Consider the following 15394-nt stretch of genomic DNA (forward strand, 5'->3'; position numbering starts at 1 on the left):
CCCTGAGGAGGAAGGAGCAGCAGAGACAACATGTGATGAACTGACCGCAACCCCCGTTCCCCGTCCCCCTGCGCCACTGGGGGGGAGGAGGTAGAGAAAATTGGGAGTGAAGTTGAGCCCGGGAAGAAGGGAGAGGTTGGGAGTAGGTGTCTTAGGATTTGGTTTTATTTCTCATTATCCTACTCTGATTTGATTGGTAATAAATTAAACTGATTTCCCCAAGTTGAGTCTGTTCTGCCCATGATGGTAATTGGTGAGTGATCTCTTCCTGTCCTTCTCTTGACCCACGAGCCTTTCGTTATATTTTCTCTCCCCTGTCCAGTTGAGGAGGGGAGCAATAGAGCGGCTTTGATGGGCAACTGGCCTCCAGCCAGGGTCAACCCACCACAGATGGTTACTGTGATATACTGTCAGAAAGCTGGCACATGCTATGCTATGCTCACAGGGGGTTTAAACCAAGCAATGTAAGTGGTTCTTCTCTTACCACCTAGAGGCCTGTTTCACAGCAATACCCCTGCCCCTACATGGCTAACCTGTCCTTAAAAAATAAAACAGTGACAGTAAATAAAATGTGGATTAGCTGGTGATCCTGAATACATCTGCAGAATAGGAAACTATACTTGAGTTTGCTCCCTTGTAAGAGCACCAAGCTGGGAGATGTTCAGTTTATGAACTTGTGGGTGGGGAGCTACTGTTATCTCAACTACAAGAAGAAAGCAGTGCAAAGCTTTCATGCTTTTTGAATTGTCAAGCTTCTAAAAATTTGCAGCAGGGGTATGACCTTTTAATACCTGATGTAGTCCTAATGATGTAAAACTGGCTCTTCCCTACTGCCATTTGCAGACCCCTTAAAATTAGCCCCTATGACCAGTCTGAGGACTATCTTTGTCCACCAAGTGATGTGGAAGAGAAAGCTGGATCTATAGATTGTTTCCTGAGTGACAGTTTGGACCAGTTTGTCTTGTGTTACAGTTTGTCTGCTACAGAGCACTGCAGTTACATGTTTAAATTTTAGTGTTTGTAGCAAAGCCTGTTAATTATGATGCTAAGACTGTACCAAAACTGACAGCTGTCCCGGCCATTAAATGTTTCTCTTAGCAATATACCGATCTTCATCCTTAAGAACTAAAAATGCAGACTGGACCAGGTCAGACGACCATGTTCTCTGGGTTCCAGTAGCCAACAACATAAGCTTAAGGGAGGCCAGAAGAAAAGAGCAAACATATAATGCTAATATTCCGCTGAGTGTTTCCCTCATTTTCAGTGCCTTGTAATTTCTTGAGAAGTAGCAGCATCTTTGTACTCTGTAGCTGCCAGTGGATTTTTCTGCCATGAATTTATTTGCCAAGGTGCTTTTAAACCTATGTAAAATCTTGGCATTTATGGCTTCCTGAAGCAAGGAGCTGCACAGCTTAATGCATGATGACAAAGTGTCAAGCTAGTCTACTTGGCACCAGCTAATTCTTGCCATTTAGACCTGGCCAGTATTAAATCTCAGTGATCTAAACAAACTGATTTGAGGATAGTTTTTCATCGTGATTGTGGTGAACTTTGCACAAGCTTTCCAGATATATGTCAGTGATGACAGTGAGGGGTATTCAATTAAAAATACATTGTGTATGGGAGAGGGAATAATGCCTTACAATGTAGTAAAAATGCAGAGTTTGGGATACTGTTTTGAGTATCATGTAACTCATGAAGCATTTGCAGTGATATGGATAAAGTAGTTAGGCCTCAGCCCCCTGCCCTGACTGCGTATTCTGTAATGTTTTAGCACAGTGAGCTGTACATGCAAGGCTAACTTTAAATACATAGTCATATATACTGCTTTAAAAAGCTTTAAGCTTAGCAGCTTCTTCCTTACAACTGGAAGTAAGCCAACCTGCAAATACATCAGTGACTGCAGTGCTGTTTCTGAAAGTTTTCAGCTGGCAGGGTCCAGACCTTGTCCCCCGCTGATGCTCTGCAGTGCAGCAGTGGCCACAGCTGCGAGGGTGCCGAGACCAGGAGCCCTCCCAGCGCAGAGGCAGTTCCCAGACTGCAAGGGGCAGGCCGGGCAGCTGCACTCTAAGCCCTTCATAGCCTCTGCTGAACACGTGGAAGAAGCATTTCTTCGGATGGAAGAAATACGACCAAAAAACTGTTGTACATAATGATCTCTGGATGTTAGAATGGCTCGCAAAGACTGTTGTAGATGCCATGATGGAGAGAGTGAAGGTGTTACCTGGTGCTTGCCCTGGTATTGGGTTACTGTGTGCACAGGCTGGATCAAAGGACCTTTATGTGTGACTTAGGACTGCTTGTTTATGTCAGGAACGAAAATGCCCATATTGCACTGGAGCTGGCACCAGCTTGAATGTCCCAAGTACAAGTCTTTTAGCTGCACACCTCTTCAGTGTGGTCCAGGCTGCCTTTCAGCAGGGCTTCCGCATGACGAGGCTTTCCACATTTTTCTACAGCAGAAGGACCGTTGTGGGCTATTTTGAGTCTTGCATGATACTCAATGCACTGAATGACTCTAATACCATGCCTAGAATTTGTCTGAGATACACCCTTGTCATAAAGCTGTGAATGAGGTTGAGCACAATCATAAACTATTGTAATAATTGTTACCCCCGATGTTAAAAAAAGGAGAAAAAAGGCATGACATTTTTCCCCTAAATTTCTGCAGCAAGTGTTTTTGATAGGTAGCTGTAAAGCATGATCAAAGCCCCTTGTGAGCCTCTCCGGAATAAACTAAAGAGAGAGTGCTTTATAGATTTACACCATAAAGCAAGTGTTTTGAGCTGTGCCTGGCACCTAGGTATCCCATTTTCCCCCATCTGACATCCACTATGCTGGAGACTGCTCTCAGCTGGCAAAACTGCTTAGCAGTTTATCTCCCAGGGACTCTCTAGGCACAATCCCTGGCTTGCAAGCAATTTCTACCACCCCTTAAAACACAGGGAAGATACAAAGGGAGGGGGGGAAGCACCAAACATTTCAGTAACACATCAGTAGGAAGGAATATTAGAATCATGGAAAGATTTAGGTTGGAAGACGTATCAACTGGAGTCCAGCCTCCTACTCAAAGCAGGGCTAACTTCAAAGTTAGGTTGATCAGGACGTTGCCCAGCTGACAGTTGAAAGTCTCCAAGGATGGAGCCAACCGTATCCTGGGCTGCATCCAAAGCAGCGTGGCCAGCAGGTCAAGGGAGGCGATTCTGCCCCTCTACTCTGCTCTGGTGAGACCCCACCTGCAGTACTGCGTCCAGCTCTGGAGCCCTCAGCATAAGAAAGACACGGACCTGTTGGAGCGGGTCCAGAGGAGGGCCACGAAAATGATCAGGGGGATGGAACATCTCTCCTGTGAAGAAAGGCTGTGAGAGTTGGGGTTGTTCAGCCTGGAGAAGAGAAGGCTTCGGGGAGACCTTATTGCAGCCTATCAGTACTTAAAGGGGGCTTATAAAAAAGATGGCGGCAGACTTTTTAGCAGGGTCTGTTGCGGCAGGACAAGGGGGAATGGCTTTAAACTAAACTACTGGGGGGTAGATATAGACCAGATATAAGGAAGAAATTTTTTATGCTGAGGGTGGTGAAACACTGGCACAGGTTGCCCAGAGAGGTGGTGGATGCCCCATCCCTGGAAACCTTCAAGGTCAGGCTGGACGGGGCTCTGAGCAACCTGATCTAGTTGAAGATGTCCCTGCCCACGGCAGGGGGGTTGGACTAGATGACCTTTAGAGGTCCCTTCCAACCCAAACTATTCTATGATGCTATGGATGTTCTGCACTCTCTCTGAATTACCTGTTCCAGCGATTCACTCTTTTCATGGCAAAGAATTTTTTCTTCCTGATGAGTAACTGGAATGTCTGTGCTGAAATTTGTGACTATTGCAGTAAGCTGTGCCCATTTGGCTGGTGATAAAGTATTTCACAGCATCAAGAAAAAAATCTCGGTCTCTGTACTGTTCTGCGTTGGCTCAGAAATAAGCAGTCACATGGATTTAAACTGAACTGAGGGGCCAGAAGTAAAGAAACCCAGTCTGTAATGACTATGTCAGGAGGTGGGAGGGAGATCTTCAGCATCAGGATACAGATACTGACTGTTACTATGGTTAAAGTTGAATAACATAACAACATAACATAACATAAAAGTTGAACAGTGCTTAACTGAAGAGCAACTGTTGTCAGCTTAGCTTGGCATATCCTACACTTGTTTCTTGGTCTAATGAAACTCTTTCTTGTTCAGTATCTGCATCATTGACAGGGAGTGATGGCAAGTGCCATGCTATGCACAAAATCTGCACATGACTTTAAATAGGACAGTGAATCCATGGAGTAACCCAGGGAGACTGAGAAGTTAGTAACGGGGGTAAGAGTAGCAGGAATTTTTGCCAGGAAGCTAAGGCAACTTGATGGGAAAAGAGAAGAAATGCCTGTTTGCAGAAACTCCAGCGCAGGATGTCGGGCAGGCAGAGCAGCGCAGCGCCGGGCAGGGAGGTGCCCACACCCGCGCCCAGGGGCGGTGGGGACTCACGGGGGTCTTGGTGAGAGCCAGCACCCTCCTTGGCTCCCTCCAGGTGCTCCCTGCCCGTCACCTCCACACCAGCAAGGGGAAGAAAACCTCCCTAGCTGCCCGGGAGAGGGCAGTGCTGCCCTGCTTTTGGGATAACCTGAACCTTTCCACGTTTGCTAAGTGACAGAAAAAGCCATTTCAGCCCTGCCTAGCCAAAGGAGTCACAGTGCAATCAGGGAGACTCTGCTCAGGTGATTAGAGACCTGGTTCGGGTAATTAGAGACCATGCTCAGGTGATTAGAGACCCTGCTCAGGTGATTATGCTGCATCCTAACTGTGACAGGAGCCGCTGCTGCGCTGCATGGTTTAAAACATCATCAACTCTAATAGCAAAGCTTCCTTCTTGCTATCTATATAGAGCGCACTGCAGAATTAAGATGTTCAAGCAGAGGTAAGTAGGCTGCATCCGTTTAAAAAAGGGCACAACAAGCAGCAAATAAAATGTCCGGATCAGGAAGGCAGAGAGACCATAGAGCCCAAGTACAGAAATACCAGAATCAAATGCTTGAAGTGGTACAATTTAGAAAAAAGAATTTTTACAATGATTGAGGTGAAAATTAACCATTTAACAATTGTGTGTAACACGCCTGCTAAAGTAATTTGTGTGGTGGCACTTTTGTCTGAGGTAAACTGCATAACTGATGTAGTATTTTCCATCATGCACCAAAGGACAGCCTTTTCGTTAGCAAAATGTATATTCATTTTAGAAAGGCAGAAAATTTTCATTTCATGAAAGCTGTAAGATTGCTTAAGTGGGGCAATTTATTACACAATACAGGTGCTCTGTACAGCTAGTAAGAACTAGCTGCTTTGCATAACAAGAATTCCCATAGGAAACGTAATGAGCATAACAAAGTATGTTGGAAACAAAAGAGTGTACTTAAGGAAGAAGACTAGAAAGTGAAGTTTAAAAAATGAAACAGTAAACTGGTTTTGTCTCACTTTTCCTAAAAATAGTAATTTGAAATCTGAGATAAACGCAGAGAAATAAATTTCTAAAAATCTTTGTACAAATTTAAAAAAGCATACATGGCCTAGGAAGCAATAAAATATAACAAAAGAGACCAAATTTAATCTTTTGACGTACCAATACCATCTGAATGAAGTCTGTTTATGTATTCTTTACATTTCTATATATTTTTGTTACTTCAAAGCAGTAATCACAAAATATTAAGACCTGATCTACCACATTTAGGGCTCAAAAGCCAACGGCACATCACTATTATAATGAAACCTTATTGAGATGCATCGACCTGGGCACCAGCCTAGTGTTGATCTGTTCTGCTATCAGTGCACTTTCCTCAGGGATATTCCTAATCTAAAACTATCTCCCCTCCACATTCCCCAAGCGACCTGGAAGAGCTTATATTAGAGAATTCCTTGTTCCCCCTCACCAAAACCATGTGGGAATGCTTTATTATCAGCTAAAGGAACATGGGATTGATTCTTGGTCTTGTAGCTAAAGAAGATTTCTCGGTTATTATTGATGTTCTTCGTTGTTCCTCAGTAAAGCAGCTCAGTAAGTATTTATAGCTGCTGATATTCCCCAGAAGAATGGTTTGGTACTCTGTGTTCAGACAGCTCACATAAATGCTTTTACTACCTGTTGCCTCTTTTTTTTAGCATCTTTGAGTTTTTACTTGGTTCAGTCTCCCCTTCATGTGGACTCTGTAACCTCTCTCTGAAAGAAATAAACAAGAAAAATAAAACAAAATTGTAGACAGAGTTTTTCAAACACTACAGTTCTCTCTTAAACTACATTAAGTTTGATAAGAGAGGAAAGGCGCTTGCTATATAATTATAACTTCTGCACTCCCTGGTTTCAGCTGCCCCTGTTGAGGCTGCCAAAACAAAGTTGCAGAAAGATAAACGTTCCTTTGTTGGGTCCCTGTTCCCTACGCACGTAACCCTTGTTGGCTGTGGGAAAGGAGTGTGTGAAAAGGGTTGATGCCATCAGGGAAAGGAGCCATCTCCTGAAGTCAGTCCCAGGCTGAGGTCACTCAGGGGATAAATACTTTTCCCCAAAGGCCTGTGGCTCCTGAGAACCAACTGTTTGCTTTGCCTGTCAACAGGATTTTCTCTGCTCAATATATCAAGCCCCAGCGACCAGCTGGCTGGTTTGATCTGCCCGTAGTAATCAGCTGGCATCTTTCAGGTTTGTAGCCATTTCTTCTCCTCTAGTTAGCACCCCAGCATAAGCCAACTGAAACATCTATCAAGAAAATCATTGTTAGAGCTGCTACCCTCATCAGCCAAAGACTGGCGCTTGCCTTTGTTCCTGAAATAAAGGTGGAAGTTGAAAGCCTAAATACCACAGACCATATTTTGGTTGCTACATGTCAGCCTAGTTCCACTGGATTCACTTGTCCCTGCTGATTTATGCTGTCTGTGACTCAGGATTTAAAAAACCTAATTAAAGGAAATTTGGAAACAGTATTTCTCAACCTAAAATCAAAGTTATTTATAAAATACATAACAGCACAGACAAGCAAACTCAGATGATTTTTCTAAATTTAAAAAAGAGTATGGGGGAAAAAAAGGTCAAATACATGTGAGAAGTAAGTATTAAGGAAGAAGCTCAGCCAGTGTAGGTGTTCTGGTTTGGATTTGATTGACATACCTGTTTATGAAGTAGATTTTGTACTGCTTTTTATAAATAGTTTTTCACATGCCCATTTTTTTTAGCCTCTACTGTACCTGCATAAGCCAGAAGTCAGTCCAGGGGGCTCCTGAATATTTTCATGAGAATTATCTTTGTCTTCTGATTCTGGTGACTGAAAGCTCTTTCTTTTTGAGTTTGTTTTTTCCGCTGAATTGCCAAATGCATGTGGATTAAAAAAAAAGAATCACAGATAGTAGAGCTTGTTTGGTTTTGATTAACCTAAAGCAAAAAAATACACTCTAACACTTCATACATACATGCTGTTATTCCAGGGAAATCATTCCACTTTACATTACTCTAGAATATTGTTTTTTTAGTATTGGTTAGTTCTCACAGAGCAGTCGTTGAACTTTCGTAACTGCTGAACACTGAAGTAAGTTTCCATGAGGTGCAACAGTTGAAAGCCCTATCATATATTTTCTTAGCAAGTAATTGAAAACAGCTTTTTACTACTAGCAAACAGAAGAAAAGCCAATTCATAATTTTATGTGATTTGAATCACAACAACCTGATGTTAAAAAGTCACTGTTTTTAGGGCCCTGAGCTAAGCTTCCACATGCGTCCCTGGGGTCACGGTGCCTACCAGGGCAAACAGCTCTGCATGCTTGAGAAACAGCCGACTGGGGAGAGAGACTTCAAAATTGTCCAGGTAAGTGAGCTGCTTTTCCCTTTTGGGCACTCATCTCGCCTTTCAGCATCTTTCAAATGTAACGCCAAGTGTTTCATTCCGATGACAGAAGGACTGCACGGCTCAAAGGATAAGAATTTGCACGCTCCACCCCAAATGTGGATCAGGAAAGAAAACTGCTATTCTGACAATTTGTTCCTAAGTGTCTCTTGAATAATGAATTAGTCTAATTTGTTAAAACTGCAGTAAATTCATATTAATATTTCAAGTTTCCTGATTCAGTAAGATTTTACTTTTGAGCATGTGTGTGGGAAAGCTATTCTTCCATTCTACCAGGAGAATGAAAGCTGGGTGATTCAGCTCTGCTGTCCTCCCAAAGACTTAGTGATTGAGATGACCAGAGTAATTTCTAAAGAACTTGATAAAGACATGAAAAATAATTCTGGTTTGAGCAAGGCAAAGCCTTACCTCAGTGGACACAATGTGATCTATGGCTGAAGGACTGCTCTGGAGTGAGGAATGGTGACACTTATTTGTGGCTGTGCTACTGGCGAGCTGGGTGACCTTGGAAGGTTGCCTTACTTTTCTACATCCCCATTAGAGAAATGGCATTGACAAAAAAGCTCTCCTGAAACTCCATTGTGTTATATTGCAAAATGTGCACTGATACGTGGAATAATGTGAGGTTTTTTAAACAATTCAGGATTGTACGAACCTGTTGGCTTGCTCCTTTTGGAAGGCTGCTTCTTCACAGCCACGGGAACTCGGGCTAGCGTAGCCAAGTCGCTCACAAAGTCCTGCTCTGCTTCCTGCACACAAGGATAAACCAGAAGTCAGTTAACACAACACAGCTTGATTCTGGGTTATGTTATTCTACATGTGGTATGACAAAAAAGGCGTATGTCATTGCAGAAACACAGTATACAATACGGCTAACATCAGGGAAGCATTTCCTACAAGACAGTGGTGAATCTTAGCACTGATTTCAACTAGGACAGCAAAGAGACCCTTACAACCTGTCCGATGTTTTGCCATGGACTGCTTCAGATCTGTGAGTCATTTTACCCTGATTTACCTTTAGCTGATTCTCCAACTCAGTTTCTAGGTGATGCAATCCCAGCAGCTTCTGTTTCAGAGACTCCAGACGAATTTGCTGCTGCAGTTCAAACTGAGCCAAAACCTTCTTTTGCTGCAGCACCATCCTGGTCAAGAGAAATTTAAAAGTACCAATGTTGTTCAGTTCAAGGGAGGAATACAATCCTGGCAAAATGTATTTAGAAGATTTTGTAGAGAGAAAGGCTCATTAACAATATCGGCCTAACCAGCTTCTGCTGGGACAAAAAATTTTGTGGTAGATTTTTAGATAGATTTACTTATTTTAATAACCTTCCTTGGCTCTCCATGGGATACAAGCTCCTTTCGGAGGTAGGAATTGCAGCAGGAGTCTATTGGGTTGTCCATGCCTGGACTTTGGGAGCTGGAGTTCAGCTCTAATGTTGACATCTGCTTTCAAAACCATTGTATGTTTCTAAAGTCAGCTTTACTGTCTGCTTGCCAAAAAGACAAGCTGTTAGAAGATCAGGTGGGAGGATAAGGGATTAAGAATTAGGCAGTTCATTCAGGGCTCTTCAGTACCAGGTTGAGACTGAGCCAGAAACATGGTAATTCAAAACTTGGCAATTGGGAGCACTGACAACTATATTCTTCACTTGTTTCATTTTGCTGGTTAAAGATTAATATTAATACAGTAGAACCTGAATGGCTGCAACTTTGCTGAATCTGTATTTCTTCTGTTCTCTTGCCTGATCTATCTTGAACCAATGCTGTCAGTCACCTGTCATATTCCTCAGGGAAGGAGATAATACAAATTGTTTCTGACATCTACACATAATGAAGTTGCTATTGTAATGGTCAATGCTTACAGAAGGTTAGCTTTCAAAATTTGCTTTTTGAACTCACACTCACAACCTTGTGCCAAGGGCAAAAGGAAATAAAACAATCTATGTTGAGTTTAATAGGAGTTAGACAAATTAAGGGAAATTTTGTCATTAATTTACACAACTGGTATTTGACTGTAAAAGAAATCATAACGACAATAGGAAAACGGGTTTGATTACTAACAGTTATGAGACCAGCTTAGATACTGAATAGTTACATTCTTCAATACCATATTTCTGCTTGCATGAAGGCCAATTTGATTGTACTTTGGTTTAAGACACTAGAATAGATTATGGGAGAAAAAACTGAGACAACAGCTACAAGTGAATTTATATGTCAGAATAAATTATAAACTTGATAATGAATAATTAACAGATCTTTTATGAAGCCCTTTATTACATGAATCCATTTCTACACTAATTCAAAGAAGGATGAAAAACAGAAAGTGGGCAATGATTTCTTTCAATTTAGAAGTAACAGAATGTCTAAAAAAAGAATCAACCTCTTTAAAATGTCAAAATTGCAGATGCTGTGTTGTTCTGGATAATAAACCAAGAGTAAAGAAATAAAGTGATTACAAAAATGTATCAAGTGCATGCCAAGTCATACAGCTTTTTACAACAACTTACTCCTTTGGAATTGCAGTGCATTTTGTCTGGACTCTAAATTTCATAAAATCAGTAATGAATTAAATATGATTTTTATTTAACATTTGAGGGATTCCACTCTAAATTTAGTGCAAGTAATCTTGATTGTCCAAGGAATTCACTGAAATCTTCTTGCCATTTTGAGTATTTATGCTTCAAACTTTTTCTCTTCATTATGGTATATGTTTGTTAGCAAACTAACAAGCACTTTTGATGTTCAAAGCAAAAAAGATGGAATGTAATGAATTAAGACAGCATCGGTTCCCATCCTACATTTATATTAAATTTCTTTTAGAATTTGGCATATGTTTTGGCACTGTTTTTCATTCTCTCTTTTCAAACTGTCTATGTATAGTTCTTCAGTCTGTAATTAATGAGCATCAAAAAGTTTATTTAATAAGAAAGTAATTCTCTGAGATCAAAGGGTAGACATAATTTGGCAACAGATATTTCTTTTCCATCAAAGACAAATATAAAATGCAAAACCAAGACATTTATTCAGCTAGACATTTATGTAGATCTGCAAACACACACAACATTTAAGTAAGAGTCAGCACTGCTGCTCTTACCTTTGATGGACTGTGGATGATATGTTCAGGAGGCCTTTGGTCTGTTTTTCTTTCAATGCCAGCTCATTCTCTTGTTTCTTCCTAAGTCTGTTTCTTTCACCTCTTTCTGCTGAAATAATGTTTTTGTAAAATCTTCTGCCCAAAATTACAAACTCTGAATTGTGGCAACCTTACAATTTATGTTTTGCATCAGCACAAATTAATCCCTGTTCTAGGTAGTCTTTCCAAAGTTACTGCTCCTTAGGGATATCAAGTACTTCTTACACACTCTTGCTCTGCCACTGTGATCTGTTGCACAGACAATAGTTTGTGCACCATTTAGATGGTAATGTCACTGAATTCCTATTCTTATTTACTTCTCCCATTAGGCTAACTGATTAACATGGAATTGAAAGCTGAAGTTTTATGAAAAGACATTGATGCCTTAAGCAAGAACTGTAATACCTGAACAAAAAAATGCAATATAAAGAAAACCTCCACTCAGAGGCCACTTAGTCCTGGGAATGCCTAACTTCACTAGACATCCCCTCGTTTGATGGCAAAGTATTCTGGGTGCTTTTGCATATGCTCACACTCTGTGAGGAACTTGGCGTTTATCTGCTGACCAGTCTCCTGACTCTTGCCCCTGAAGTCCTGCCTGGCAGAAAGGCTCGGGGCATGTCTGACAGATAGGACCGTTTTCCTTGCACCACTTCTTTTAAATAAAACACAGAAGGAGGGAGATGGACGCATACGTAACAGATTAGGGTACATAACATTCATTGGGGGAGCATCCAACCTTTTCTGAATGCTCAGAGATGCTGACAGGCACCTCTCCTAACAACGGCACCATCAGGGAGCAGTTTCTGGCTGTACTCTAGGCTGGGCTGCGCTGGCTGGGCGAGGGGAGATACCCTCCACCTTTTTTCCTGTGGCTGTGCCAGGCAGACCATAAATTCAGATTTACTAGGCCAAGGGATGCCCAAAGAAGCAAAATCCTCTAGCCTGACATTAAGCCCAGTCACTGGGAGAGAGAAGCCCGGCATTATGCTCCTTACTCCCATTTAGCTATCGCTGATTGAAGTACGTAAGAAATTTCCTATGTGGCCATTCTAACCCCAGGGTTATCACATAGTAGGTGAGTCTATTGCCAACAATGTTCTTTCTGTCTTGTGTTTCAGAGAGAGAAGTTATGAGAGTACTTGGTGAGGAGGATCACACTCTCAGTGTGGTAATCATGCCTGGAGATCACCTAACAAATCAGCCCGTTCTGAAAAGGAAGAAACATGGGTGTTCTGCCTCCTGGCTGAGCTTGGATGGAAAGTAGTTGGCTGGCTAGCAGGGCTTAGGGTGTCCTGGCTGTGCCCTAGAGCAGAGCTTCAGGCTGTTAAGAATCACAGCGAGAAATTTAAGTGCTTCTGGGGCCAATACAGCAGCTGAAATGAGAAGGGAGTGGGGTTCTGCATCACAAATTTGGACTTTGGTTAAAGAAAGTCTTAGGTGTACTAAAGCATCAAAGTTCCTTATTAGATGGTAGTGCTCACTCCTAATGTAAAAAGCACCAACAAAGCTGAAGTAGTTATCTGTTGATACTGAAAATCTCAGCCGGGCTGCAGCCTGCACATGTAGGTTTGCAATATTTTTTCACTGTAGCAATTAATTTGATCTGTGAATTTCAGCTGGGTTTCTCTATGGCCACCCAAATCTAAAACACTCCTGCTTTTATTACCAACATAAATACTCTCATCCTCCCTCATGCCTGTAGGCTTACATTGCAGCAGCAGGATTTTCTTTTTCTTCAGCTGAAAAGAAAACGTGCTCCGATTACACATGTAATTTTCTTCCTTGTAGTTCATGGAACACCAATACACTGAAACAATAATATATCCACACAAACTCTGGGAGAAAAAATAATCTAAATGAGCAATTACCAGGAGGCTGACTGTGGTTCTAGTGACTGGTATGCTAGGTCTCACAACCTAATTGGGAGGAGACCAGTTGAGAGCAATATCAAAACACTGATGAAGCAGAACATTCAAGTGTGTAATGACATCCATCTCAGCTCAGATCACAGGAGCGTTCTGGAACAGGCTTAATTTTTAAATCCTGCTTAAAGGAACTCAAATCAAAGGAATTTTAGACTCTGTAGTTGGCTGAATCAGGGCCAAAGAAGTCTTTAGAGGGACTTCGTGAGAACTTAAGTAACTGACTGCCTTGCTAGCTGCCAATGTCTAAAATACAGATTGTCAAAAATCCGCGCACAGATTTTGCCTAACCCTAGCTTCCAATATTAAGGTCCTCAACATTCACAACAGGGCAGTACAGAACAGATTAGTTCTGTCTCATAACCAGTGAGCATATCTAGCTCCTACTGGGGCTCACAAATCCTTCCTACCAACTCATCTCTGGATCTCAGCCTTGAGTGGATACGCCTGTTCCTCTTCAAAAACTCTCTTCTGTGGTTAAAGAATCATTTCTATTTAAAATCACTAACTGTATTTTTAGAAAAAAAATCCATTCCATGTGTCTCAAAGACTTAGCCTCTGATGATACTGCCATTTTGCTAACTTGCTAACTTCATTTAATGCCAACAGCCTTCACCCAGGGGAGGGGAGGGTGTTTACAAAAGAAATCAATAATCACAGTTTGCTTTTGGTCCCCTGTCCTGAAGGAACTGAGCAATTAAAAATAATTTCAGGAGAAACTGCTTGTATTTATGTGAGATCCAGCAGTTCATAAACCTCTACAGCAGTTTCACAACCTGTGAGAGGGTCATGGTTGACAGCTAAGAAACAATGCAGTGTTCCAGGATGGGCATGCTTGGCTTTTTGGTGTCTCCTCTAATGCTTTTCCTCAACTTCAGAGACAACAACATTTCACTGAGCCAAAAAGAGGAATGAATATAAGAATCTACTCCCCAAATCTGAGGGCAGCCACCTCAGAGGAAGCAGACTGTCTGCCAATGATGTTTATGTTTTCTAACATGGAGGCAGGGATTGCAAACCCAGATCTCCTCCCTTCTAGGGAAAAGATTCAGCTTGTAGGTGCCTGTCATATACCCTCTCTCCTTCCCTATGAATATTTGATTAATTGATTAATTTTATTTGCATATTTTAATATGCAAAGTTGAACAGCGTTTATGGTAGACGTTGGCTGTACAACCTAATACTTGTACAACTCTTTGCTTTCTAAATTCTTCTGCCTTGTGTTGAGGTTTAGAGTACCAGAAAATCAACTGCTGGTGGTTGTGACTACGGTGGTATCTCTGGTCTTAGCTTGGTGAAAGAAAGTTCATGGTTAAACTATAATCTCCAACACCGGGTCATCGTTCTGTGTCTGTCTGTACCAAACTTCGAGTAACAGGGTCCTGCATTTACGACTGTAATTCAAGTAATTATTAATAATAACAGTTCTACCACTTCTCCTTCAAAAATGGAAATGGAACTACACATTCATTTTGCTTTGTTGCTACTTTAAATAACAGATTTCTGTTATCTTTAAAAGCAATCTTTACAGTAATAAGAAAATTAATTTATCTGTTAAAAAACCAGAATTATCTTATAGTTGTCAATATCATACGTACCTTGTAAGGATTTCAATTGTTGAAGCTTTTTCCCTTCATAGCCTTCTGTGATTTTTCCTATCTGCTGATAGTAATTTTGCACCAGTCTATTGATATTATTGCTGGTCCCATACACACTTTCTACAGCGGCTTCCACCAATCTCTCCTATATTACACAGTACAAGTCACAATTAATTTTCTAAGTCAAAAACTGAAGTGTTTTCATCTGTCTAAAACTGAAGATCCAATCTAATTTTGTACGTGAACACAAAATTGTGGATTTTGTGCTTTAAAAATGTGTCAGACTGAGACACTGGAAAACAGGTATTTCTATTCATCCACGGAACATTTCAACACGAAAAATTACAGTAAAATCTTTCTGATGTGCCTCACCTCCATCTGGGAAGGGGCCATTCCCCTATCTGTTCAATCTCTATAGCCCATTTTACCCGTCAATCCGATTGCCAGCAAAGTAAATCAATATATGTGTAGCTCCACTACAACTTTCCACTATACAGAAAATCCAAATATTTACTTTGGAACAATTTTATTAACCTATGAAGCAAGTTTTATTTTAATTTAATTATTTATCTATGAATTAATATTAAGCTGTTAATATACAAATACTAGTCATTAACCATAAAACCTTCATCAGTAGATAACCATCTCCGTTTTTTCCTCATTTTTTATATTCTCTGTCATCAAGAACTATCTCAATCTTTTTTACATTCCAGGGTTTGGCTTAATAAAACCTGCTTTGGCTGCTACAGCAAGTCAGTAGAAAATACTGTACTTCTACGTAAGTGTTAGTTTGTAAATACTTTGCAAGGTATCTTCAGTTTTAAAACAGAT

The 15394-nt window shown here is 41.1% G+C and overlaps 1 protein-coding gene across 1 annotated transcript in view; it reads right to left on the reverse strand.

The window, feature by feature from the left end:
• Positions 1-5589: 5589 nt before the first annotated feature.
• The window catches only part of EVC (Ellis van Creveld syndrome), a 52496-nt gene continuing 42691 nt past the window's right edge, over positions 5590-15394 (reverse strand). The window contains exons 16-21 of the mRNA XM_009328892.1: positions 14564-14708; positions 11002-11110; positions 8923-9049; positions 8563-8656; positions 7255-7366; positions 5590-6238 (exon numbers count right to left, since the gene is read on the reverse strand). Coding sequence (XP_009327167.1) covers positions 6157-6238; positions 7255-7366; positions 8563-8656; positions 8923-9049; positions 11002-11110; positions 14564-14708 — 669 coding nt within the window. The 3' untranslated portion in view covers positions 5590-6156. The remainder of the gene's footprint in view (positions 6239-7254; positions 7367-8562; positions 8657-8922; positions 9050-11001; positions 11111-14563; positions 14709-15394) is intronic.

Source organism: Pygoscelis adeliae, unplaced genomic scaffold (assembly GCF_000699105.1).
Source record: "Pygoscelis adeliae isolate BGI_AS28 unplaced genomic scaffold, ASM69910v1 Scaffold66, whole genome shotgun sequence".
Taxonomy (NCBI): Eukaryota; Metazoa; Chordata; class Aves; order Sphenisciformes; family Spheniscidae; genus Pygoscelis; species Pygoscelis adeliae.